At 42.0% G+C, this 25,791-nt stretch overlaps 1 protein-coding gene across 2 annotated transcripts in view; it reads left to right on the top strand.

Moving 5' to 3' along the window:
- STK4 (serine/threonine kinase 4) overlaps window positions 1-22,316 on the top strand; it is a 47,807-nt gene extending 25,491 nt beyond the window's left edge. The window contains exons 11-12 of one of the 2 annotated variants that reach the window (XM_064465728.1): window positions 19,065-19,230; window positions 19,996-22,316. In XM_064465728.1, coding sequence (XP_064321798.1) covers window positions 19,065-19,223 — 159 coding nt within the window. In that variant the 3' untranslated portion in view covers window positions 19,224-19,230; window positions 19,996-22,316. Of the gene's footprint in view, window positions 1-19,064 lie in introns of both variants that reach the window. The other variant, XM_064465727.1, reaches the window with a different exon arrangement.
- Window positions 22,317-25,791: the final 3,475 nt, after the last annotated feature.

Consider the following 25,791-nt stretch of genomic DNA (forward strand, 5'->3'; position numbering starts at 1 on the left):
GCTGCCTGTGTATCACAGGGTCTGGGCCAAAGACTCAAATACTCCATTTATCTCATTCACCTTACATGCTGTAACTTAATTTAATGATAAACAATTATTTTTCCAGTGTGTGGTATTTTCCAAGAAAGAAGGGCTGGTTTGGAGTGTCTTAGAAGTCTTTTGTAGTCTGCAGAAGATGTCCCAAGGGGAAATTTGCTGTAATTATTTTACTTTCTAATTTGGTTGATAACAAGTTTAGCAATTACCCTGATTTCCACTGAGTAGGATGTATTCCACCCTGCATACTGTGAGCTGTAGGTGCAGGCTACACCCAGTGAGGGGCACAGGCAGCACAGATGACACAAGGAAAGGTTGGTGCCACTCTAGCAAGCAGGACCTACAAGTATTTTTAGAATGTGCAAAGCAGAGAATGTTTGACACACGTGTGACCTTGTTTACTGATTTCCTTTAGTACTGAAGAATTGCCATGTGCATAGATTACCAGTGCGCTGGAAGCAATGAAAGCAAGCAATAAAAGCTAGCAATAAATCGGGCTTTGGGTCACCTTCATGTAATAACTTGTAGAAATTTTGCTTCCCCGCTGTATTTTTCTAGTTCAGCTGTGTATGAGTATACCAGCCTGTCTCGCGTGCAAATTCTGTAACAGAGCTGCTTTCTTTTCTGTAGGATAAGAAAAAGGCTTGAAAGCAACCTTAATAAATATATGGGGGTATTTCTGTGGTGCTTATCTGAGGGTTAATAGCAGTAACCTCAGGCTGTGTAATGTATTCAGAGATTTAAAACTAGGTATTTTTCCTGTTTGGCTAAAAATAGATCAATTTGTCTAGCTATGGGCAAGAGTCATGTTTAATGCTTTATTAATTGAAAGTATCAATGCAATAAGCGTTGTGGTACAAGAAAATATACACTCACTAGTAGGTGTGTCAAGTACATCTGTCCCAGACTTGCCTGCAGCTATGACTTATTTCTGCATTGTCCAAGGAGGCAGGTTTGAGCAGACTTTGTCTATAGAGTTTGCAGGATTCCAAGTAAAGATGAGATCAGCGAGATGCTGGGTGAATACTAGTTCCTCCTGGGCCTTAAGAAATGATTGAAATATTATTGCTTTGTGCTACTGCAGACTAGATAAATATGCCTTGTCTTCTCTTCTGCATTACTCTCCCTCCTATGCAACTAGCACCTGGAGTCTCCTGGCTTCCCAAAAAGAAAAAGGGGGGCAATATTAAATTACAGAAGATTTTTGCGCTTTTCCCCTGTGGTAAAACCATTTGACCTTTTCTTGACTAAGATTGTTCCTCTGAAGAAGGCAAGTAAGACACTATTTATATCACAATGGCAGTGTCATGTTAGATAAAGCTTAGATCAAGTCAGCCCTATTTACTGCAGAGCTGAAAACCCAGGAATCCTGTTCTAAAAGGTGATGAACTCCATTTCTCCTAAACATGATGCTCTGGCTATGTCCTGGTCATGGTCAGAGATGGCATAAACTCAGTGTATTTCCAGCCTTGGATTTCTGAGGTAGAATTTATTATTAATTTATTAGTCGATGCCTGATGGTGTTAACGTTTATCCCCACTCATGTTTGAACAAGGATCTCTAAAGATTTAAGCCCTGCTTGATTATGGAAAATGTTTTCAAGAACATTATGATTTATTTAACATGGGGAGAAATACTAATGATGGGCAAAAAATCTTGCTTTTAAGAAGAATACAACAAACTATGAAAATGCTGCAGGGGTAGGCTGATAACGGGCAGGCTGCACTGCATGTAGAATTCCTAATTGCCGTAATCAGATCTCAAAATTTTTGTAGTTAAATTTAATTTTGCCAGTGAACATTAGTCACATACTGTTGCACAGACTTAAATTAATAATGCTAGAAGATTTGTTTAGACAATGTCATATATTTTTTCACTTTAATCTTTCAGTAGTACTGTAACATACAGCCAAATTAATTGTGCTGTTTTTCCTGCCCTTAGACACAACAAACCCTTTGCTTATTCCTATTTGAAAAGTCTTTTAGCTGCTTTGAGCAGGTCAATGTTCTAATATCACTTGTGGCTAAAGTGGGATCACTTTTTTTTTCTATTCTGTCCCTGCTTAAAAGGCTTTCAGTCTTGCCAAACCTATTGTAGCACGTATTTGTGGATCATTCAGTCATGAATGTTGTGTATTATATCACTAATCATTTTACTGAAAGCCTATTTTGTTAGCAAATTAGCAGGTTCCAGCCATTCGTGGCTTTTGGTAGCTATGACAATACTGAAACCTTTTCAGTTTTATTTCATGACTGTGGTTTCACTGGCAAAAATGAGTTGCAGTAGAGCCCCTGTCAGTCTTCAATTTTGCCATCATGATGCAACTGCTGGTCTTTCCTAGTACCTGTAGTGGTGAGCTTAGGTTTTGCTGTAACTCTAGTTCATAATTCTTCATATATCAGTGAATCTATAATAAGTATCCTAGGGGCTTGTTTTGGGTGTGGAGTCAAATAGGACCTGACCTTTTAATAGACACTAGAGCAAGTACTGTAGGACATCAAGTCTTTCCGCAGGCTTTACACAAGGAGTTGAAGCTGTTTGCTCTGAGGCTTTTTTGATTCCAGCACCTGTGTATCTGCCAACCATTCCTGGCCTGTGTAAGGCAGCTTGTCAAGAGCTTAACTGGTACAGACACTCTTGTGTTGTCTTTAGCTGCTCTTGCTATCTGTGCTTCACTGGAAGAACACCAGGTGATAGCTGAGCTTTTGAAGGAAGGCACTGCCATTCACCTGCAGGACCTCAGTGAAGAACTGCAACCATCAGCGGTTTTCTGCACTGGCAGTTTCCATCCTGCTGCTGCAGCTCTGGGAAGGAAGCTGACATTCAGAAACAAGGTTTATGTCTCTTTCCTAAGAAGTATCCCGCTTCCTTTGGGAAGGCCTTGGTTGGTTTGTGTCTGCTAGGTCTTGGTGAATCAGATGGTTCCTGTTCCTACAATTACCAGCAGCCAGTAGTTTGGGTCTTTCCTTCTCATGCCTTGGCTTAATGAAGGGGGTCTGCCTTCACAGGTTCTCTCATTGAAGCAGAAAAACTTTGGAGCAGAACTTTTTTCCTTATAAAAATAAAATTAACATATATCCCTGAGAGTGTCAAGGTTTGCAGAAGTAGAGGGAGTAGGCACGGCAAACCTCTCAACCTCCTGTGGAAGGGCTGCGGAAGATGGCTGCTGGCATGGCCTTTGTTCGCTTGTTCACTACACTACAGTCTGCCGTGAGCGAACCTGTGTTTTAGGTCTTGTGTTTCCATGCGGTGAGCGCTATTCTCTGCACTAGCTCATCTTTTTAGCTCCCTTTGAGAAGTGTCTCATTGGCTGCTGATGGGAATTTCTTTGGACAGGAAAGATTGGTGTGATTTCCCCCGCTTCCAAAACAGACTTTATCACTTTTTAGTGCACAGTGTCATCTGTTTCTCTGCTGCTGGGGAAGACTGTCCTGCAAGTGGTAGAACTGTTGCTTCTGCAATTTTTGCAGGGCAAAAGAAGGAAGGTGAGGTGGCTGGAGGTGTTAATTGCCTCTAGCTGGGGGGGAAGCGTGCAGGTGCTGATTAGCTGCAACTTTTGTCAGGGCTGCACAGAGTCCTCATGTACAAGCAACAGTTCTTGCCTTCACCTCACCATCTGCTAGACAGAGATGGGCAGAGGAGGGACTTTGCTGAGTTACAGGAGGTGGGGGAAGGGCTGAGCTTTATCGCACAGCTACAGATCTTTTCCAGTAACCTGCTCTCTAGCCTGTTGCTTCCAAAGCGCTTGGGCAACAGCTTGTGGATTGTGCTCCTTAAAATACGCAAGTGTTGAAATGAGGCATCTTTGTTTCAAAAGTGTCTGTAGACGCTTAGTGTGGTCTTTGGTTTTGTTTGGAAGCTCTTGCTCCAGTGTTCCTCTTCTTTACACTGAGGCCTGCCAGGGGCTCTGTGGAGGAGGAAGCTGTAGGAGTTAGTTGGATGGTTCACCAAACCAGTGGCACAAAAGAGTGAGCAACAGAAACATATTTCACACTTGCAATTGCAGTTTGTTCAAATAAGGGACAAAGCAATAGTCTGGCAAACTGCTGAAGGAAGACATCAAGAAAACACTTAAATTTTAATAAAGTTCAGTTTCTGAAAGTATATTCACATCTTTTGGAGTTCTTAAATTACCTGCACTGTAAGAGTTGGTATCAGAACTGCAGCCTCCTTTGAATAACTCTATGTCCATTTATACTTACTTGATAGGAAATCATGATATTTTTTGTCTCTGTAAGCAGCTTCAGCCAGAGCTTTTAACAGCTACTGCTTAGATCTTTCTTTCTTAATAAGTGTAATGTAAATGAAAGCAAGCTGTCCTCTTACCTAAGTGGAGGTATAATTCTTTTTCTGGAAGTAGTAAAGAAAAATAAGATTTTCTGTTTACTGAGACAGTGTTTCATTATGCTGCTCTCATCTGGGATATACTGGTTTTTATTGACATCCTCGTTTCTATGCTTTTACATAGTAGTTTGAAACATTACATTGGAAACAGATTTTTTAAAAAATAAATAAGACCACTTCTGGTGGTATCTTTACCAGCAGAGAAGGAAAGTGTGTTAGTCTAATCGTGTCTTCAGCTTGTTCAGTGGTTTGTTTGCAGGGAAATCACAAATGTGAATCCTTTTCCTTCTAGTTAGACAAAATAGATATTGGTGTGATAGCAAGAGACTGAAGTTCTTACTGAAAAGTTTTCTATAAACTTAATTCTTCCAAAGCAAGTCAAATTGCATTAGGATCATACTGTATTTTTGAGCCTGGTGGTAGACACCAGCCTGACAATGCCTGCAGATCAGAGTCTACTTACGCATATCAGGTGTGGTCCAGGCAGTAAGGATGCCAGCCGCGATGGATCACGGCAGGCTGGAGTCCAAACCAGGGAGGTGCGGAGACTGATGCACACTGCAGCTCTGTATGCTGCTCAGCCCTGCTGTGAATCTGCAAAAGTTGCAGCTGGTATCTCATGGTGCACAGTGTTACATCTCTTACATAGCCCTGCCGCTTCCCCTGTGCCACTATAGAACAAGTACGGTTAAAAGTGGAGATCACTCAGCACAGCAGATTTCTTCTCCCAGCTCAGGGCTGTGGTGAAGAATGGCTGCATACTGGAATCATCTGTTTCTTTCATTGGAAGTGATTTATAGGGAGGAACTGTTAGAGGGCAGGTGATTTATTGCTTATCAATAACAGTAAACACATTCTGCTTTACCATGACCAGGGTCTCTAATTTATTGTATTCTGTCTGTGAAGGTGTCATTTGTCTTGTGAACAGCTTGTTGTCTACCTTGAACATTAAATGTCTTTGGTTTCTTTTGAACATTCATTTGGATAGCATTTATTAGCAATCTAATATTGATGCTTTATAGCTTTACTGCCTTTTGTCTGTCCTTCTAAAAGTTCAATCGATTAAAAACTTGGGAGTCTTTTCTGTACAACTGCAGGCTTTGAAAATGATGGCAGGCTAAATAATTGGCTCTCACTTTGTTAGAACTGGTCTTTGGGTCTTTTCTAGCAGTAGGAAGAAGGCATGCTGAGGATACGTGGGTAAGGCAGATGCTAGAAGAGAAGTACTCGTATTATATGGGTAAGCTGCTGTTGTGTGACTTTTTATAGTTCATAATTTTATACTGTTTCCTGACTCTACTGTGATCCTCTGAGCTTTCTCTTCTTTTTACTTCTGTCTTTTAAACAGCTTGGTAAAAGTGTCAGATGCAGGCCTCTACACTAATCTTTCTATTCCTCCTTTCCCCCGTCCAAATTACTGAAGTGAATAATCGAGCTGGTTTCTGAGACTCCAGAAAGTCTATCCAATTGGACAGCAGCAGAAAAAGCTTTATCAGAGTGTGCACATTTGCAGGTCATTTAAATAGGATTATTTGGCAATCAAATAATCTTGAGACTTTGAATTATTATGAAATTTGCAACGCATTCTTTCTTTTCTAAGAGAGCATGTTACTCTGACCCATGTGTGATGAACGAAGATTGACTGTTCCAAAAATTCATTTGAATATGTAGTTCTGCATGGAAGAAAAATAATGTGTGGTTAAAGTAGAGCTTTTTTCAATAACATTTTTTCCAAGACTAAAGCAAACACTTTGAGTGACTCTTCAGGGATTTCTCTGTCCAAAAGTTTCTTCCCTTCATCTATCATGAACTCCCCTTTTCCCAGCGGTGGCTGGAATAAAAATTACTTCTCAGGCACTGATTTCTTCCAATAGTCTTACTTTGATTGTAAAGTGAACTTATCTGTGAGGGCGTTCATCAGTTTAGGAAATAAAGCCAGATCTGGGATGGCTGATAGATAAGCCTGTCTAGGTCCTATGGAACTAGGGTTGATTCCTAGTTGGGAAACAGTAAACTTGTTTCTGCTGTGCTGAATCTGTAATAAAGCTTTCATTCAAAGGGCATTACGACCATAATCTGGGGGGGGGAGGAGGAGGACACGGGCCCAGACTCTAATAAGAATATTTTTCTGACAACAGAAGACAGTCTAGAATAGACAACTATTAATTTCCAAACCCCATGGTATCTCCTGCTAATTGAGGGAGATCTTAGTGTAGTACCTAGCTGTAATTTCCACCATGAAGTATGATTTATAAAGAGACAGGTTTTTGTGATGTTTTATTCATTGGTTTTAAATGTCACCTGCCTTGATTCATAACACTGATGTCCCTTAAATGGATTTCCTTTTTTTCCTTCAGCCATCTGTCGAGAATTTTTAAAGCTCTGCTAATTGTTTGTGTTTCTTTTAAGCATTACCTTTTCAGCATATTTAGTATGTTCTTCCCAGCAAATACTTCTAACTGGTGTCATCTTTATTAAGGAAAAATGGTTCATTTTGTCACCTTGTGATCAAACATACAGTCGTTTTAAAAATAAGCCCAGGAACAGCTTGTTTGTCTCTCTCTTATTGTTTGTTAAGTGATCTTGAATCTTCTGTAACATTTGCATGAGGAAGACACTCTGAGCCTTACTGCAAACCTCATCAAATTCACGGCTGCTTCAAACCACCAATGTGATTCACAGCAAGCTCTATGTATGTAGGTTTTATAAACCTTTCTAAATTCCCTTTATAACAACAACAACAAAAAAAACCCCAGAAGATACCACACTTGGTTTTAAAATTTGTTAGCGATATTTGAAGTTGGAAAAGGTAGTTCAGTGGCTTGACTCATATCTGTTGTGGAAGAGAATGGATTTTTGCTGTCTTACATTTGGTAACAGGGTCATTGTTCACCACCTGCTTTCACTTTGGTGCATACTGACGTTGCTGCAAAGCACTTACTGCCACAACTTGCTGTCAAAATTTCATTTTTGCTGTATTTTTGTATATAGCAGGCCTTCTGTGACATAAGGCTTTTAAATGAAACTTGCGGTGAGTGGGAAGTAAAATGAGTTGCTGTTGTTTCTGTTGAATTGCTTAGGTCATAGCCCTTAATGAAGACTGGAATAATGTAAGGTGAAATCAACTTTATATGAGTATTCAGACTTGTAAATTCAACATCCTCAACTATTTTTGAGGCCCCTTTCCTACTGCAGCATTTAATCAGCTGAGACATTAACTGAAAGTTTTGTGGATGAACTGAGTAACAGACCTTCAGCCAGGGTCTTTGATCATGGGATTTGTTCCACTGCTGCTGTATGTTTAAGGTCAGGCTGCAACGTGCATTTCTGCTTTGGTAGAAAGAGAAGAGGAATTAATAATTGAAGGTGTGATGTTGGAAAAATCTCTGAGCGTACTGAATTCTTTAGAAAACCTGTTTGAGCCTTGTTATGCCTTGCGATCTGTTTTCAAGGCTGGGTGTGTTCTTGGCACAACATCTCCCTTAAAGAAAGAGCACTGCTGCTTAAACGAGATCTGCCTGAAATGCTTCTAAAATCTTCTTGCAACTCATCTGTCAGTGCAAATGTTTGTAAAGGGTAATGTAGCTTAAAAAGAGAAACTTGTCCAGGTTTTTCTCATCTGTAGCAAAAAGGGCTCCTTTTGGGGACTCTCTGCATCAGGAGCCTAATATAGCTGCTCTGCATTGCCTCTTGAAGGATGGAGTCTCTGGACCATAAGGGAAAAGCCTGGGGGGAAAGTCTCCATCAAGCCTCTGTGACTGCTTTCCAATGGGCAGGATCTCATCGGGACAAGTGCCTGAAATGATGTACTGTGGAGGAGCAAAGTTATCTCAGCTCTGACTTCTGGTCATTTGCCTTTTTGTACCCTCTTCTTGTATTACTATAAAACCTGAAGAAAAATCTAGCTGTTGCTTATTGCCAGTGTTACTTGGTGTGTGTAATTACTGCGTGTCTCCCTGCTTACCTCACTAAGAGACTTTGCAGAGGGGAGTTTCATCATGTGTGAGGCATGTTTGAGGTCTTGCTCATACGGAGAAGGTAATGGAGTTTGCAGTTGGCTGTGGCTGCTTCCAATGGCCAGGGTATCCTGGGAGGTTTGCCTTAGCTCTTATTTCAATAACCTCAGTTATTACTTACCAGGTAACGTCAGAATCCAAGCTTTGACCTTCAAGAAAGAGGGAGAAAGAGTAGCTTAATACATAAAGAGTCATATAGTCTGAAATAAATATTATTCAGAAATTACGTGCTTAATTCCTTATTTTGTGTCTTGCCATTATGCAGGATCATTATAAATAGATGCCCAAGTAATAGTGAACACTTGGGAAAACCTTGCATGGCAAGGCGTGCAGGTTCATGCGACATGCACTTTATGGAGATGGTTCACTGGGGAACTGTCCCCAAAAAATACCTGTCTCTGAGATACTAAACGTGCTCCTGGCATTAGACGACAGCCTCTCCCACAGTCATGTAGCTATCCATTTTTTCAAAATACTCTGGAAAGCTCTGTAGTTCAGTCTTTCCTCAGAAAGCTTTTAATTCTCTCTCCTGTCTTTCTTGACTTCAAAATGCAGCTATTGCTTCCTTTCCCTTAGTGAAGCAGGGGAGGCAGAGCAGCGTTGGACTGGGGTTTTGTGACAAGCCTCACTTCTGGGTACACAAGGTAGAGAACTGGTGTGGTCTTCCTGGAAACAAACCCCCTGCAACAGCTCTTCTGGAGTCAGAAATAAATTGGGAGACTAAGACTCAGATTAAGAATGTTTGTTGAATAAAGGTTAATACTCTTAATTGTTAAGATAGGCCAAATTTGTTTAAGACTGCAATGGCTACTTCCCATGGATGATATAGTCTTAAGCCTTTGAAACTGCAACTGCGTTTCTTAAGCCTTCATTGTTCATTGCAGATATAAGTGTGTTAAATCTTCAGGTAAGTTAATGGTTCTAATACATCAGTAGCAAGCTTCTCACTCCACATTATTAACAAAGACTATATTCACGTACTGATTTAGTGTTAACTAATTGGTTTCCACTTCAGTTACATTTGTGTTTCATGGTAATAGTACACTGAGCAATGTTGTATGAAGGAATCACTCTTACTTCAGGAGTTCTTCCTTTTACTTCTTCAGGAGTTCTGCTTTATTCAGCATAAGTGATCCTGAATAAATAGATCAGTTGTTAATTCTTAAGTGAGTAGAGACTTTAGGAGCAAGGAGAGAGGACGAAAGGGTATATCAGATTGGAAGGAAGCTCCGTTACAGACCCACATGCCCTTCCTAGCAAACTTAATTAAACCTCTCAGAATTGTAGAAAAATTGTATTTGGTTTAAAGGAATCAGCATTTTCTGACAGATTGCTTTTCTTAAAAGAAAGAAGAAAACCCCATGTTGGTCAGCTGTGTACTTTACAGTTGATTTGTGCAGCTAGCCAGATCTTCAAAGCCCAATGACATGATTTATTTTAGCATGTCCAGAGGTATTTTGGTACTCTTACTTAAGAAAATTAAAGCATAATCACTTAGAGAAGGAAAAAAAAAACCTCTGCTGCATTTTTCCTTAATCAAATCTCTGGCAAGCAAGAGTTTTTATAAGCAAGTGATGATCCTTTTTTGCCTCCTTTGGGGTTTTTGGTTTGGTTTTATGGTTGGTTTGTTTGTTTGTTTGGGGGTTGGTTTTTGTTTTTGTTTTGTTTTGTTTTGTTTTGGCTTGTTCAGACAGGTTGACCTTTAGCTTGGTTTCTAATTCAGTTACTGAAAAAAAACCCAGTGAGATAACTTGTCTTTGTGGATACAGGATTAGTCAGCCACTCTCTAAGTCCCTAAAGGATTTTAAGGTTCAGACTTCTTGAAGTTCTGTGTTGCAGAATAACACTGACACAATTTGTCATTTCCTTTGTTTAGATTAAGTGTGTATGGTACTTGGGATGATTTGGAAGTGAGTAAGGTTATTCATACTCATAATTGATACCAAGACTAAAAAAGGAAATTTAATCTTGGAGCTCAGAAGATTAAAATGCACTGGTCTTTTTTTAAAAAGACTTTTTTTTTTAAATGACCACTCATATCAGTGAGTAGAGCTTTGGATGGGTTTTCTTCCTTAATATTTCTGTACATTGCTGAGGGTAGTAACGGTATGCAGAAGCTATATGGTTGTGCTGGCTGCAACACCAAAACTTTCTTGAGCCTTTTAGGGATTCCAGTAAGGATTGATAAAGTGCAATTCTTGGCTAAGAGCAACTCGGGGATGCCAGAGTTATTGATGCAGGCTACGGTGTTCCCGCAGTTGTGCAATCTTCTCTGCTCTGTGGGTAACTGCTCTGCATAATTGCTGCATAGTTACATCTGGGTAGCCAGTGAGATCTCTATGTTTGCTATAATCCTCTGAAACTGGTTTCTGTATTGGGAATTTTCTGACATCTTGCCAACTGCAAATCTGCCCCCTGGCTTTTACAGGCTTTTGAGAAACGGGGGAAACCTCCCAAACTGTGGGGAGGGTGAGAAAGTAAAGATGCCTCTTAGCTGGCGAAGGAGCAGTTGTATATCTAAAGCATGTATGTATGTATGTCTTCCATAGTGGCCAAAGGAATAGCTACTGAAAGTATGCTTGAGGAAGGCCCTTGCTGAACCAGCAGCATCTAACATTATGGGTGTAAATAAAGCCAGAAATAAGAGATAGTTGAGTAATAAAACTATGGCAGCTCTTGCTGGAGAAGAGCAGTGGTCTCGGCATCCACTGATGAGTGAGGCGCCGTCAGGGAAGTGGTACTGTCACCCAGAGCAGCAGCGCCTCGAATGGAGGGGCAGCTTCCCAAGAAGCCCATCAGGCCGTGATTGTGTGGCAGCTTGAGAGAAGCTTTGCTGAGCTGCTAGCAAGATGCGGAGCTGAGAAGAGAGGTCTTGGCAGCAGTCCTTCCTGCAGAGGCAGGACAGAGGGAAGTTTCCAGTTTAGACATCATCTTCACAACGTAGTCTGGCAGGGAGCAGGGCAGGAAGGAGAATGGCACATGTTGCCTTCCAGTAATTCTGTAGGAGTAGTACAGATACAATGGCCTGGTACCACGCAACTTTATTTTAATCAAATAAGCAGAGGTACCTAGAAAATAACTAGGATCCTTACTGGCATTGTAGCAGTAAGATGTTTCACTTTTAGTAGCCATAAAATTCCATGTTTGTGAAAGTAAGGTAGAACCAGCCCAAACACATCATCTGAGAAGGCCTGGGTCTCCTCTGATATAACTCTCTGTTAAAAAACATTTTTCCAGTTCAGCTAGGGATCAAATGCTGAGTGTGTGTCTGTCTTTCCTCCACAGAAAGTGATGACGTGACTGTACTCATTTAACTGTTTCAGCTGCTTGACTTGCACTGACTTAGTCATCATATGCTCTAGAGGCCAAGCTGACTTGAGTTGAAAGTTGAGTGTTATGGCTTTGTGGGAAGTTGTCTGGTGTCCAGATGAGGTGGCCTGAAACAACCGCCTCCAGATGTGCACTGGTCACAGGTCCTGTTCACTTTGGGAAGTTCTAGCCGCAGTGCTGTTTCGACTTGTGCTGGATGCTGCAGCCCATAATGTGTTTTGCTAGCACATTGCCTAAATAATTAAGACGCATTAAAAGCAGAAGCTTGTGCTGCTGAGACTTATTTTTCAAATCCTTTGAAAGATTAATATCTGTATTTTTAATCTTGCATGAAATCCCAAAGTGAGTGCATTTCATCCACTGCTTTCATAACATTGAGAAACTTTACTGACATGCTAATGCTAAAAGGGGGGGAAATCAAGATAATTAATGTTTGTGTAGGCACTGGGGTTTGTTCTGATTTACTGTAGCCCCTCTGTGGCATGGCTGCTTGCCAGATTTGTGAAGCAGTAGGGACCTGACAGTCACGATGAAAAGTGGGCAGTTAGTACCTGTGGGTTCTTAGATTCTTGTGTGCCTTGCATTGGACAACTTGGAGTGAATAAATAGTTAATGCCTGCTCATACACTACATTGAGGCCTCCTTATGCTAGAAACATAAATGAGAACAAGACACTTAATTTTTAGATCAGTGATTGAAAGTATGCCAAATGGTATTGAGCCAGCATTTCAGGAAAAATGCTAAGGAAAAAAAATCGCATGCTATTCCAACACCAATTTATATCACCGTTTTCAAGACCTAAAGTCTGGAGCACTGCTTAGCATGAGAAATCACCCTCTTCATTTAATCTTGGCCAGAGAAATTGAATGCTTTTTTTGCTGGCTGGTTTAAAAAAAGTGCATAGTACTATTCAGTAATCCGTTCCCTCGGAGTATATTTGATACGAGCATTTAATTGATACCATGTATAACCAGTCTTTCAAGTTACAGAAGGCTAATTCCAGAATAATCTCAGTTCTTACACTTGTCAGAGCTCACATTCATGAATCCTTGAGATTTGACACCTCTCCCTAGCTCGTGGACTTCTATAGCACCCATGCACTCTCGCATGCTGCAGGCTGAATTACACTCCGAGGTGGTTGCTACAAATAGTTGCAGCAAGTGGCATCCAATGGGTGACTGCCTCCCAAAAATAAAACCCTGCTTGAGGAGGTGATAGAAGAAAAGTTCAGAAGTTGAGATACATCAAACTGATCCGCCAGATCCTGGAGAGGAAGTACAAGCGTGCCCTCGATTTTATCAGAAGGGAAGCATCTTGATAGCATTGCTGGTAGCCAAAGTCAAGTGAAGCAAGGGTTTAATTAGCCTCTTCTGTGAAAAGCCTCCCCTCCCAAAGGACATTTGACACTTTATAGGCGCTTTGTAGGAATTCTTTTCTACTTATCTCTGGTACGGAGCCACTTCTGATGTTGAGTGTGATAATCAGTTGCCTCCTGTGATGGGCTCTGATGTGCTTCCATGCAATTGTAGTCCCAGCTGGTTGTTTTGATTTTTGTTTTGTTTTTCCAAAGTAGCCTGTTGCTACTATATTACACTGGTAATACTTTTCATTATCTCTAGCAGCAAATTCCTATCTAGCATTTAATGTTTAGCACAGCTTGGATAACTTAGTTTACATAAAAACGTTTCTTAAGCCATGTTTAGATTTTGCCTGTCTAAATACACACAAGTAAACGAAGAGTTATGCTCCCTACTAACATGATCCAAGATGTCCTGAGTTTCTTTGGGGGGCTTTGGTTGCTGGGCATACAGTCAAGATCTGTGTTAGATTGCAGCATAAAACTAGGCAGAAAAGGAAGATATAACAATAAAAGCTATGCTAAATAGACAATTAATTTGTTTTTCTTTAGTTCCCATCTAGCTCATATCTTTTCCACTAAGAATTTATTTCCTGGTGTGGCGTAGGAAGCACCAATTTTATTACTTCTGTATTTTAGTCTTCAAACTCCCACCACCCCTTATGAGGTGAAAATTGCTAAAGCCAGTTTTTCTAAAGACTATTTAAAACTTAGAAGTTTGACATGAAGTTATGTTGAGCAGTAAATGCCACCTGGAATATTTGGGTGAAAGGCAGACCGATTGCTGCAGCTGGGTGTTTCCTTCCTAAAAAGCCGCAGGCTATTGGTGGTAAAGGTGGGAGGATGTTCAAAGATACTCTGTGTGGGCATGTGGAAGGCAAGTGTTCAAACTCATAGAAGTTATGGTAGAGGGGTATGACTAGAGGGCTAAGGAAGGAGGGTACAACTTCCTGCTTTTATTTCTAGGATTCACTGTAGTATCAAGGCTTGAAAAATCCTCCTCCTGCAAAACTGTTCAAATACTTTCACGATGAGGGAAATAAGCCCATCTCACCAATGTCATATATATTCCGATTTTGTTCCAGAAGTCAGGGTCCATCTGCACATTTGAAAGCTGATGGTAGAACAACTGCATCCGCTCCCTGGAAATGGAATGTTCACGTTTGGCGCAAGCTTCAGGACTTCTAAGACAGTATTTAAAAACAAAGCCCAGGTAGCATTAAATGTTGCCAAGATGCAAAGAAAAGACTGTGTGCTAAATCTGGGGATCAGATTCAGTCTTAGCAAGTAAAAAGACAGTTGCAGGAGGAACATGTTTTTTCACTTGCCCCAAGATGATAATTCTTGATTCCTGTGCAGCCGGTGAGTTAGTGCTGTGCTGAAACTTTGTTGGGGGAGAAATGTGTGAAAGCTGCTGGGAAACAGCTTGTTTCTATTTGATGCTCATAATTCATGCAGCAAGAGGATTCTGCTGGCAGTGTTTTTGGTAGAGGAGCAAATAAGAATGATAGCTGAAGTGACTTGGGGATTACTGGATGTAATTTATGGACCGTATTATGTCAGTAGTGCAGACTGGTCCGAGTCAGTGCTGACCTCGTGCTGCTGAAGGGCCGCTGAGGGACCAGAGGAGTAAGCTGGGTCCCAAACTGCTCAAGCTACAGTAGGAAAAAAACTGGTCAGTGTAAGGACTGTGGATACCAAGAGAACTGTGATAAATCATTTACATTGACTTCTAATTCAAAAAGTTTTCACTGTTCAGGTTTGTTGTTTGGTTTTCTTGAGGATGGGGAAGGGGCTGAGTTAATTCCCTAGGCTTTGCGTTTTACAGTGGATCTTGTGTGAAATGTAAATCTGGCATGCTCCGTTTTAAAAATACAGTGGCAGGATTTTAGACTGCCTCTTGCTCAGGACAGAACTGCATAGGTATAAATTTCAGACCGTGGTGCCCTTGACTATCGAACCTGTGGCCATGTCTAACATGTCTGCAGAGAGCCTTCATTTATTCTGCTTTTGCTGCTTAGATTTATTTACCTTCCGTAGAATATCATGTTACAGTGACACTTTACCTGATTCTTAACAAATGCAAGCAGTTTTGTTTTTTCTCCTATTTTTAAAATGCTGATTTGAAAGAACAGTAACTCAGAAGCAGTTTGCTGGGCTGAACATTGTTCAGCAGCGTAGTTATCCATAAGTCTGTCTAAAATGCTGGCAAAGGGATGTCGTGAATAGCTTACAAATCTTCTCCTTGAGGAATAAATTGTGTATCAAATGATCTGTTCCTGATTTGTCTGTCATTGCCGCGTATGCATGGAAAGGCCGTAGGTTCTGTCCTCCTGAAGGATATAATTATATATGTCCTGAATTGTATAGTAGAGATCATCAGCATACTAAACCAAGATGTTGCTGTCAGTGGTGTCTGCAGCCTGAGGAACAGTGAACGGCATGGACAGCGGTGGGCTGGAGGCTTTCAGGGGAAGACTTGCACCTCTGACATTTGTCTTCAGTTGGGCGTTTTTACAGTTAAGATTGTTCTCAAAACCTTGAGTAAAAATACAGCTGTTGATCAAATAGTTAAAAATTAGCTTTCTGCACATACAACCTTGCTTGAACAGTTTTGCTGCGCTGCCGCCTCTCCCTCTTGATAGATTTGTTTGACCAGCCTTAGGACAAGTATTTTATATCAGTCTTTACATCTGAAATGAGATTCCTTCCTTTAAAAGTTTGTCTTAGCTATTTGATCACTGTGGACAAAAATAGATAGCTTTTACAAAGACACTTAGACTTCTTACAACAGAATAATTGCTGAGGAGCAGAAGTGAGGAGAGGGATGGGACTGAGCCTGTGGCTAAAACCAGCTCTAATTGCAGCTGTTCAGTGCTGAGACTTTACCCTGAGTAACTGTCTTGTCATGAGATACTCTGTCATTGTCGTTCTTCTCTTATTTTGCTTCTGGCATTTCTCTAAGAGAATAATGTCAGTATCCCAGGAGTCTACCACTGCAGAGACAGATATGCTAGAGTTTAAAAACTTCATTTCTGGGAGAAAGTCTGTCTGTCGCACTGACACAGTGAAATGCCACGCTGCAAAGTGAAATGGAGGCCATCACGTTTTAAGCAGTTCTCTTTTTTTTGTCTTATAAAGATGTGTGTGCAAGTGGAAGCACAAGCTGAGTAATAGCGCAGCCCAGGTCCCAGGGCTCATGTTATCGTGCGCCTGAAGCACAGTGGGAGCAGAGGGCTAGGCATCCTCTGCGACTGTGTGGGCGCCTGACCTCATTCATTAGTAATTGGGCTCCTGTCAGTCTCTCATCAGCTCATCTGTAGTGAACAGTCACGTTCTGGACCTTTTACTAGTGTTGCCCTTTGGCTTCTCTGCCTCTTTTAGGAATAGCATGGCATTTACAGTCACGCTGACGTTATTCCCGATAAAAACTCTGTAATTAGTTCATCCTCATCAACACACAGCATTACGCACAGGATGTGCTTCTGTGCTTTTAGATTTTTTGCACTGCATCACCTTGCCTCTCCTCCTTCTCCCACCATCCCTGTTCTGTTTAACCCATGGTCAGTCTCCTTGAGTAGCTACTTTGTTCTGCATTATGCATCTGTGCAGGTAGCCCACTTCCCAGTTTGTTTGTATTTTTATATATATTTTTATATATATATATATATATGTAGGCTTTTGCCCACTCCAGACTTAGCTGTACTCTAAGCATCTTCCATACTGTTAGCCATCTGCCCTGACAAACACAGTCCCAGGAATTGTCAAAGCCATTGCGTCCCTTGGTAAGCAGTTGCTTACAGTTAGCAGAAAGACTTTGTGTGTCAGTATCCACAGAAGATGTCCCATGATGCTAGATCGCGTTCAGGAACATTCATAGGGCAATTTTTTCTTCTTACTGCCACATTCTTGGTGTCTGGAGAGACCATTGCCATAAGTCTGCTCTGCCCTCCGGTCCGTTGACGCTGGCGATTTCTCTCTGCCTGTAAGCAGCACCCAGAACTTTGGGAGGGTGATGGAGAATGCTCAAAAGGTGTCCATGGAAGGCTGCAGCCTCGGGACGCTTTCTGACACCTCATAGTTGGCTTAAGCCATGAGCAAGGTGGTTTAAATCCATTCCAAAACTCTGGTTTAGTATTTTAGCGCTGGGTACTCTGTGAGAGCTGACAGCCATTTGATCTGATAGAGCTGTTTAGTATATGTGTTCAGTACTTGAATTAATGTTGTCGTCTTTTTTGCATTTTTATTCAAGTGTTCAATTCCCTGGACTGTGAGGAGGGGGGATGTTGAAAAATTACCTGCTCCATAATAAATTAGTGTGAAAAGGCAACTGGTGCCATGCATCAACTTAAACTGCTGTCTGGTAAAGTTGCATTAACGTGTATAAATAATGTATATCTTGGTGGAGGAAGTGCTTTGTCTTTCTAATGAAGAGTTGGCTGATTGGAGAGGCCAAATGACTGTATATCCTTGCTAAAAAGGGTATACAGTCATGCTTGTTTCACTTGTGCCTAGATTATTAAAGTGGATTTGTGATCCTGTAACTGCAAATAGGAACTGTCTTATTTAGCAGAATATGCTAAAGAATTTCTAAAGACCGTGTGAGAAATCAACTAACCGATGACACTGTGGTTTGGGGACTGGTATCTCTTTCACCTCAGGAAGAAGGATCAGGATTTCTGTATTTTAGTATTTACACACTTTTTAAGGACTGATGCAAACTGTACAACTGCCATTCAACAGCCAGTAATTCAGTTGTTGCCTTGTAATAGGCAGCAAGGTTTCACTCTGTGTTTTGGTTCAGAAATGGCTTGAAGAACAACCATGACAGAGGACTAACAGCTAAACCAGGACAGCAGACTCAGTCGCTCAATTATGATATTTGTTGGAAGTCTAAAAATTGACACTTCTTTGTTTACCAAAAAAAAATAACCAAACCCAAATTATTTTGCATGTTCTTAATTTCCACAGCAGGTGGTTATTGAAAGCAGGTGGCGCAAACAGTCATTCCTGTCTTCCTGCAGTGGCTGTAAAACGGTGTTTCCCATGTGTTTCTGGGGATCGCTTGGTCTTGGATGGGAAAAGGACTGGTGCTGAGGTGAACATTTGAAGTCCTTCCAGTGTCCATATTTTTTACTGTAATCCTAAAGTCCCTTCTGTTCTACAGGTTATAATATTATAATATTACGTAAAGGGTGTAGCTACAGACAATCTAAACCATCCCAGGCTTGACATCTCTAATCACTGAATAAAACTTTCTTGTGCCAGTTACCAGCAAATTGGCACGCACAAGAGAACCAATTAAACAAAGGGCAGGCAGATAGGGAATTCAGTGAAGGGAAGCTTGTCCAGACTAGCCTGACATCTTCACGTGTACAGTAAAATACAAATTGTGCTTGCATATTATATCAGTATGAGGCTGACCCACAGTGACCTGTTGTATGTGTTCTGGGATCTGTAACTTAGAGGAGTTTGAATTCCTCATTGTGATTGAGATTCAGCCCGATTGTACATAAATCCTTTTTTTTTTTTTATTTCTTTTGTCAATTATTTTTTTTCTTCCTATTCCCTTCTGTCTCCCTTTGTCACTTAGCAGGAGGAAGTTTAGTTAGAAGGAAAGGGGAGGGGGAGAGAACTTCACTTCTATTCCATCTCAATACGGTATTTCTGTTCTAAGCCTGCAAAACGAAGCGTTACAAAAACAACTCAGTGGGAGAAACATTTCACTGTTTGTTTTATACCCTCTTGCTATCACTAAACAGAGCATGTAATATATCTGTAAAATGAGCAAAAGCAGCCCAGTACCCTGAGGCTCATGCCAGCCGCAGTCAGAGAGGAGGCCAGCAGCCTGCAGCAGCGCTCTTCCAACCTTCTCCTACTGGAAGATGCATTGTAACCATCAGATGGGCAGCAAAATCCCTGTAGATGTGTGGATAGTGGCTGTACTGATGCCAATGTCTGTTCTTTCATCTTCCTGCTAGCTAAAGGCTTGGAGTGTTGATGAACTTCAGAGGAGGCTTTCAGCCCTGGACCCCATGATGGAGCAGGAGATTGAAGAAATCCGCCAGAAGTACCAGTCAAAGCGGCAGCCGATCCTTGATGCCATTGAAGCCAAGAAACGGCGGCAGCAGAACTTCTGAGCCTCTGGTAGAATATTCTTCCATCCTCAAACAATCAGCTCCTTGCTTTTATGACTACTAAACGTATTGATTTCTATTGAAATATGCTAGCAAAATAGAGGGCAATACTTCTGCTCATTTATTTTTCCATAGCACCTTTGTGAACTCAGGAATGCCATTAAGTGGAAAATCCTGATGGTATGTTTTAATGTTAGTCATATATTTAAATCATTATCCCAAAGGAGTTTTGTTACTGTTTTTAGAGGCATTGTTTTTAAATCAGAGGAGGAGATAGAGATAGGCTAATGAAAGTTGGCTCACTCTCTTTTCAGTAGTCCATTTTGGTTTAAGTTAATATGGATTGTGGTATTTAATGGCTGCATCTTTTGTGTTTTTTTGGTTTTGTTTTTCTTTGTGAATGCACAGACTCAATTCCAAGCTGTTAACTCTATCTTGCTACTGTTAAGGTACTGATAAGTTTTAGGTCACTGAAGAGAGCAAGTGAAAACATGTACAAACTGTTCCAGCCTTTTGAAAGAAACTTAAAATCTCATGTTTAAAAAGCCTGTAATAAGCCCCATGCCTTACGCTGTGTGCTTTAAGCAAGTGTGGTTTCTTCAAGACCTCAGTTTTGTCCTCTTTTTGTGTATTTTATGAATTAGTACAAGTAGATAAAGCACATTGTGCCTGCATCAGAAATTACATTCTGTAATTTAAAATCCACACTGACATAAAACCAAAAGCCAATCGGTGATCTGATTCCCCTTCGTCTGTCTGTTTGGAAATCCTTCAGGGAGACCCTGCTGACGGTGGAGTACCAGAAGAGGAAACTGTATTCGAATGGGTGGATCTTGTGTGAACCTCTCTCAGGAATTAGGTACTTCTGCTGTGTCTGAGAGGACTTAAAAATCTCCACAGTTTGTGAAATATTTTATAGGCTTCATTTCAAATTTACATTTTCGGATGCTTGAATAAAAACTTAATTTCACAATCCTTCACATTTCTGCAAGGTTTAGCACATCAGAAAAGTTGAGCTGAAAATACTTTGTTGAATTAACAAAGATGTGCATTTACAGTGGTGGAGCAAAGGCGGAGTTGAGCTGGATGAGAAGACAGTTGCTGATATCCTACTGGAAGAGATTGTCTCTTCTCTTTCAGTTCCTCTAGATGCTCTTGTGTTCTTTCTTTAAATCTCCCTGCCATTCCTGCCCAGTATAGCTCAATCAACGAAAATGTCCCGGCGTGTACAATCGCTGTGAGGATGGTGCAATGAACTCACACTGCTAGAGTGGAGAGCAAAACAGAAGCGGCAAAGAGGTCAGCCTAGCTGCAGGGCAGGGACCAAGTGCTGCCTCTGCCCCATGGGCTGTAACAGCCGAGCTACACAGGTCTAGATGGTATCTAGCATATGATGAGAGATTTGGACAGAGCTGGTATTTCTCCCAATTTATTTTTATTTTGCTCTGATAGAGGGGACAGTTTCCATGTCATTCTTCTGAAATAGGCCTTGGTACATCACCCAGATAATTAAAGTAAATAGCAGTGTCTCCTGAATCAAATGCTGCTAGAGAGGTGAAGTGTTCGTTTCATGCCTCCATAGGCTCTTTTTCCCCTTGGAGCAGACTCTTGGCTACTGTTAACAGGTATACTCCATTGCTGTGAAAGGAACCAAGCCATTTTTACCCCCTCTGCAGATCTGGTTGCCTCAGTTTGTCTCGGTTTGACGCGCAGTGCACACACAGCTGTTCCAGAGATCAGCAAACCAGCTGTCCTTAAGGGGAAAGGGAGGCAGTAGGCAGTGTATCTAGGGTGCTGAAGTAAGAGTGCGTCCTGGAATAACCAGCTATTTGATAGCCTCAAGCGTCAGGAAAGCTTTGAATTAGGAACACCCAAGTAGCTAAAAGCTTCGTTGCTGTTAACAGGCTAAAATCCCTTAGTCCGGACTCTCTAATGGGGTCTAGTGAAGTGCTGTGTGAACATCAGGGCTCATACAGTGCTCATCTGGAATCTGTGCAATACGTTTTGCCCTAAACCTGTGTTTATTATGAGCAATATTCATGAGAGTCCTTTGCATCAAAGAAACTCCCACAACTTAGGAGGGAGTTGTCTGGTCAAGTGTTGGATCTAGTGGTAATCGCTTGGGTGGATCTGGCCCAACACCTCTGGTGTGATAGACACATGGATATGTGACATGGTAAACAGGGCACTGCTTGCAGGTGGCGTGGATCAAGCAGATTCTGCTGGGAGTAGTTTTACCTCTGCACTGTGTAGGTAACTTTCTAGTGATCGGAGGGCATTAGAAACCCCAAGTCTTAGGTGAAACACCACAGGGTGGTGTCTATTTATGGAATATGCAACCTGTGACTGCTGTAACTGAATGTAAGCGCTCTTGAAATACTCTGCTGATGTAATTGTCTTAAAATACAGCAAATGAACCAAAATAAGTAAAACTGGTCCAATGGCTTAACTGTCTTTGAACCTTTCTTAAATGCTTGCAGTGGCTGAGACTTGATGATGTTTCTTGCACTTGGAGCTCTAATGCAGAGGAATTATTTTCTTCTTCACTGATTTTCAATCTGTTTGAGAAAATAATTCCCTTTTTGGTCCCTTTGTAGAGCGTCTGGGAGCACAGTACCTGCTCACAGTACTCATCTCTGAGTTCTCCAGGCTAAGGCCAAGGCTTGTACCCTAAGGGAAAGCTGTTCTGACAAAAGTTTGCAAGCAACAAGCTTGCTTAATTGTGAAGCTGCGTTCATGTGCTCCTTGGGCCCATCTGCATTGCTGAAAGTGTTCTGGACAAACCATTATCTTTGCTTCTAAAACCCAGAGACAGTGATGGCGTCAGTCATGTAAGACTTAAAAATGTGAAGTTTTTAGCTTTAACTTTTTTGTAACAAATAAATTAGCAACACTGGCATAAAGTGCTGACTTCAAATGCTATTTTCTAAGACTTGGTTGTTTGTATATATAATGTTGGGTCATTAGTTTGTATATGTATGAAACAGTAAATTTTATTGCATTTCTCTGAGTTTGATACAGGAGATTTTGTTTGATCTTTCTCAAATATCTTGCCTTATTTGTTCAAAGGGGCAAATAAACTGTCCTTATATGAAAGCATCAGTGTCATGACTCGTATTTATGCATTAAAATCTCTGGTGTATTATTGCTTACCAGGACAGGTTTTAACATGATGTGCCTCTAGTCAGCCAATGTTATGCAAAATTCTGGAGGAGCACTCAAGCTTTAATAAACACAATCAGTAAACACATCAGAAATACACTTTTGAACAGGCAATTCTTTAGCCTTAAAATGTTATTAATTCCATACCTCAGGGAGAGATTTGCTTCGGTTCAGGGGCCGGTCCGCGTGCTGCCAGCTCTGCGGCAGTTCAGGAGGACACGCGGTGGAGGTTCAGGCTGTTTCCCCACACGCCGAGGAGCTTTGGCAGCCCCTCCTGCAGCTGCAGTCGTGCAGGAGGTTTGTTTGCCCCAAGGGGTGCTCCGGCAGATGGGGAGGGTGAACACTCCTGTTACATACTCGCTGTCTCCGCTCTGTTATTTCACACTGCAGCCTGCAGTCAGGTTGGGACTAGGTATATATCAATTTATCCACCTTCCTACACAACAGGTGAGGCTAGAGGCTCACTCGCCTAATTCTGGCTGACTTGCTGCACTTTCAGCTTTCTAGCTCGGAAAAAAATGAAGTTGACAGTGAGTGGGTGCTGCCTTCCAACGGTGAACTGTTGCCTTCCATGTGGTTTCCCTGAGCAGTTACTAAATCTGTCCTGAAGGGATGACTAACCGAAGCAGAGACAGAATTCATTCAGGAGTCAGCTTTGGTTAGCAATCCCGGAAGAAACAAAATAGATTTGAGCTCTTAAATGTTAGGAAGGAGTGTGGAAATCAAAGGGAGGGAGACCGCAGGCATTTCTAGTAACTGGAAAAGCCTGGAGCTCTTGCATATTCTCAGCAACGTTACCAGGATATTGCAGAGCCCCGGCACGAAGGGAGGGTTGTACTGGCAGCGCAGCGGCAGCACCACCAGGGCAGTGTTCCCGTGTGCACCCTTCTGGCTGGGAGCAGTACACCTGCTGCACAAACACCAATTGCATGTAACTAACAAAACCAACGCTGACAAGTAGCCATGAGCTGGAACTGATGTTTGGCCAGGTTTTTCTCCCCCATGGGGGGAAATGTCAACTTTCCACAAAGCCCGTAGCACCAGCAGTTTTTCCCTTCCTCCCATAATGATCATCAGCACTAAGGTACAGATGTTGCTGTGCTGGTGTCCTTTATGCCCATCTACTCGTTCCTACACCCTCATTTTGTCCCATTTACTCCTGTCCGCAGGCCAAAAGAGTCTGAGCATGTGCTTTAGATAAATGCTTTTGAGTGTTGGCTGACAGCCCTGACTTGAGAGTTGACAATTTTCCATTGCATTAATCACTCTGGCAAAATTTTAAAGAGTCAAACCAGGAAACACCCATCAGCTCTTTCCAGACTGGAAGTGACTTAATTGCCCTTTAATTTAAGAGCCCAGGAAGACAGCCAACTTGTTCAAAAACTTTAAAACGGTTCAGTTCTATCTACGAAGCACAGTCTGTTCTGCTCCTGTCTAGGTTGTCCCTATGGAAATCAATACAGCACTGGAAGCGGAGGGAGCCCAGGGTCCCAGAATCCCATCCAGGCTGGTCACCGCCACAGAACAGTCTCTTGCAGACCTGCCTCTGCACGGTCAACGGGGGGCTGAGCTGTAGGACAGCCTTTCCTCAGCCCCAAGAGGCTCGCAAGCTCTGGACCATCACTCGTTGACCGAGGGCAGTTTTCACCCTCTGCTGCCCTCACCAGATTCTGTGTCTGTATGTGAATGTGCATCGCTGGTACTGTGCTTCCCTGCATGCCTGGCCTGTGGTTTTTCATTTCCTGAAACTGTGTGACCTGTCTAGGAATATTTGGTTAACTTAATTCCGCACCTTCAAGGCTATTCATTCAGCTACCTCAAACAGAACAAAAGCCTTGAGTTTATATGTTCCCTACAACTAAGTTAATAGCCACGGTTCAGATAAAGGCTAAAGTGAACCCATGAGTTTATGCAGACCTTGGGGCTTTCTTACTACAAGGTTTTAGCATAATTTTGTTTAAAAAAAAAAAAAGTGAATTATAGCATTGTTTGTCTCTACTGGTCTCCATACATAGTTCAGCAAATGCAGGAATTACCAGTAACGTTGATTTAACACGTACATACCCAAGCAGTTAGCTCTGATTTTTTACTCCCTGAACTGAGATGAGCAGGGCTGCAGGAGCCTATGACCAGGACAGATCCCAGAAACGCCACCAGTGAGGAGTCTTTCCTCCTACAGACCAAGCCCTGTAAAATCTCCCCATTTTCCAATAACCAGCCCAGTGCACAGACCACGCTCAGGGTCATCATGAATCTGAAAACTGGCAAAGAAGTTTTAAACAAAAGTAATGAAGTTTACTTTGTCCCTTTGAGCAGAGTTGTCTAGTCCTCAGCTGCATGAAATTGCTTAATAAGGTCACTCCTTAATCACCTTTCCCTGGAGGCAAGAGAGTCACTCTTTCATCAATCATTTTGTGAGTGTAGAGAGCAGCTTTTGTAGAAATAACCTGATAAAGTGTTTAATTGATTTACCCAATGTACCCGATGAAAACACAGTCACTGAGGAAAACTGATTAGGGATTAGCAAAAGAACATGAATTTCCTACTTGCCTTAGAAATAGTAAGTTAGACCAGTCCTGGCAACCCCTCACTGCACAGAAGTGTCTTGTTAACGCGAACGTGGGCTGTGATCGCCCACTCCCCTGGTGCTGGGCACCTTCCTGCACCCAGTTCTTCCCTGCTCTGCAGAGCTCAAGCTCTGCTAGATCTGCCTGCACAGCAGTGGGAGGATTTTCCTAGTGCAGTTACTCATAGCCATATAAATCCTAATGTCTTCACAGAGAGCAGAAGGCTAAAAAAAGAAAACATCTTTCGTGGCTTTCCCAAACCTGAGCCTGGAGCTCTCACACACCAGCCCCTCTCCGTGGGCAGCTGCCGTTTGCAACTCGCCAGAGGGGCTCACAGGAGGGTCCTGCCTTGCTTTTAACCCCCAAGTTGGGGGATTTTTTGCCTTGGAAACATTAGCAGCATGTGGATTTTTTTAAATGGAGGAACTCTCAAAGAAATAAAGATTAAACTCTATTTTTAATCCTCCCCTCCTGTCACATCTAGTGGAGGAATGCACTTGATGCAGGAGGAGCAGCGTAAGTCTTCCCCTCCCCAGCCAGTCCCCTGAAGACAAGCAGCCCAGAGACACCCCCCTCATTTCAGAGCATCAGAGGCCACTTACAGCATTGGGAACGAGCTCAGCCTTTGGTTCTGCCTTGGGGATAAAGGAGGGTAAAGCCCAAGCAGCATCAGAGCACAAACTACACCCCTGAAACACAGGAGAGCCAGCTCCCAAAGTACTGCCACCCCCTTGAAGTTGCCGGACACACTGGTGGGGTACCTCCTCTCTGGAGAGAAAATTGGTGCTGGGCTTGCTCAGCTTGGCTAGCGATGCTGCTCCTCGTGTGCTCAGCCTCTGCCT

Source organism: Phalacrocorax carbo, chromosome 14, assembly GCF_963921805.1.
Source record: "Phalacrocorax carbo chromosome 14, bPhaCar2.1, whole genome shotgun sequence".
In the NCBI taxonomy this organism is placed as follows: Eukaryota; Metazoa; Chordata; class Aves; order Suliformes; family Phalacrocoracidae; genus Phalacrocorax; species Phalacrocorax carbo.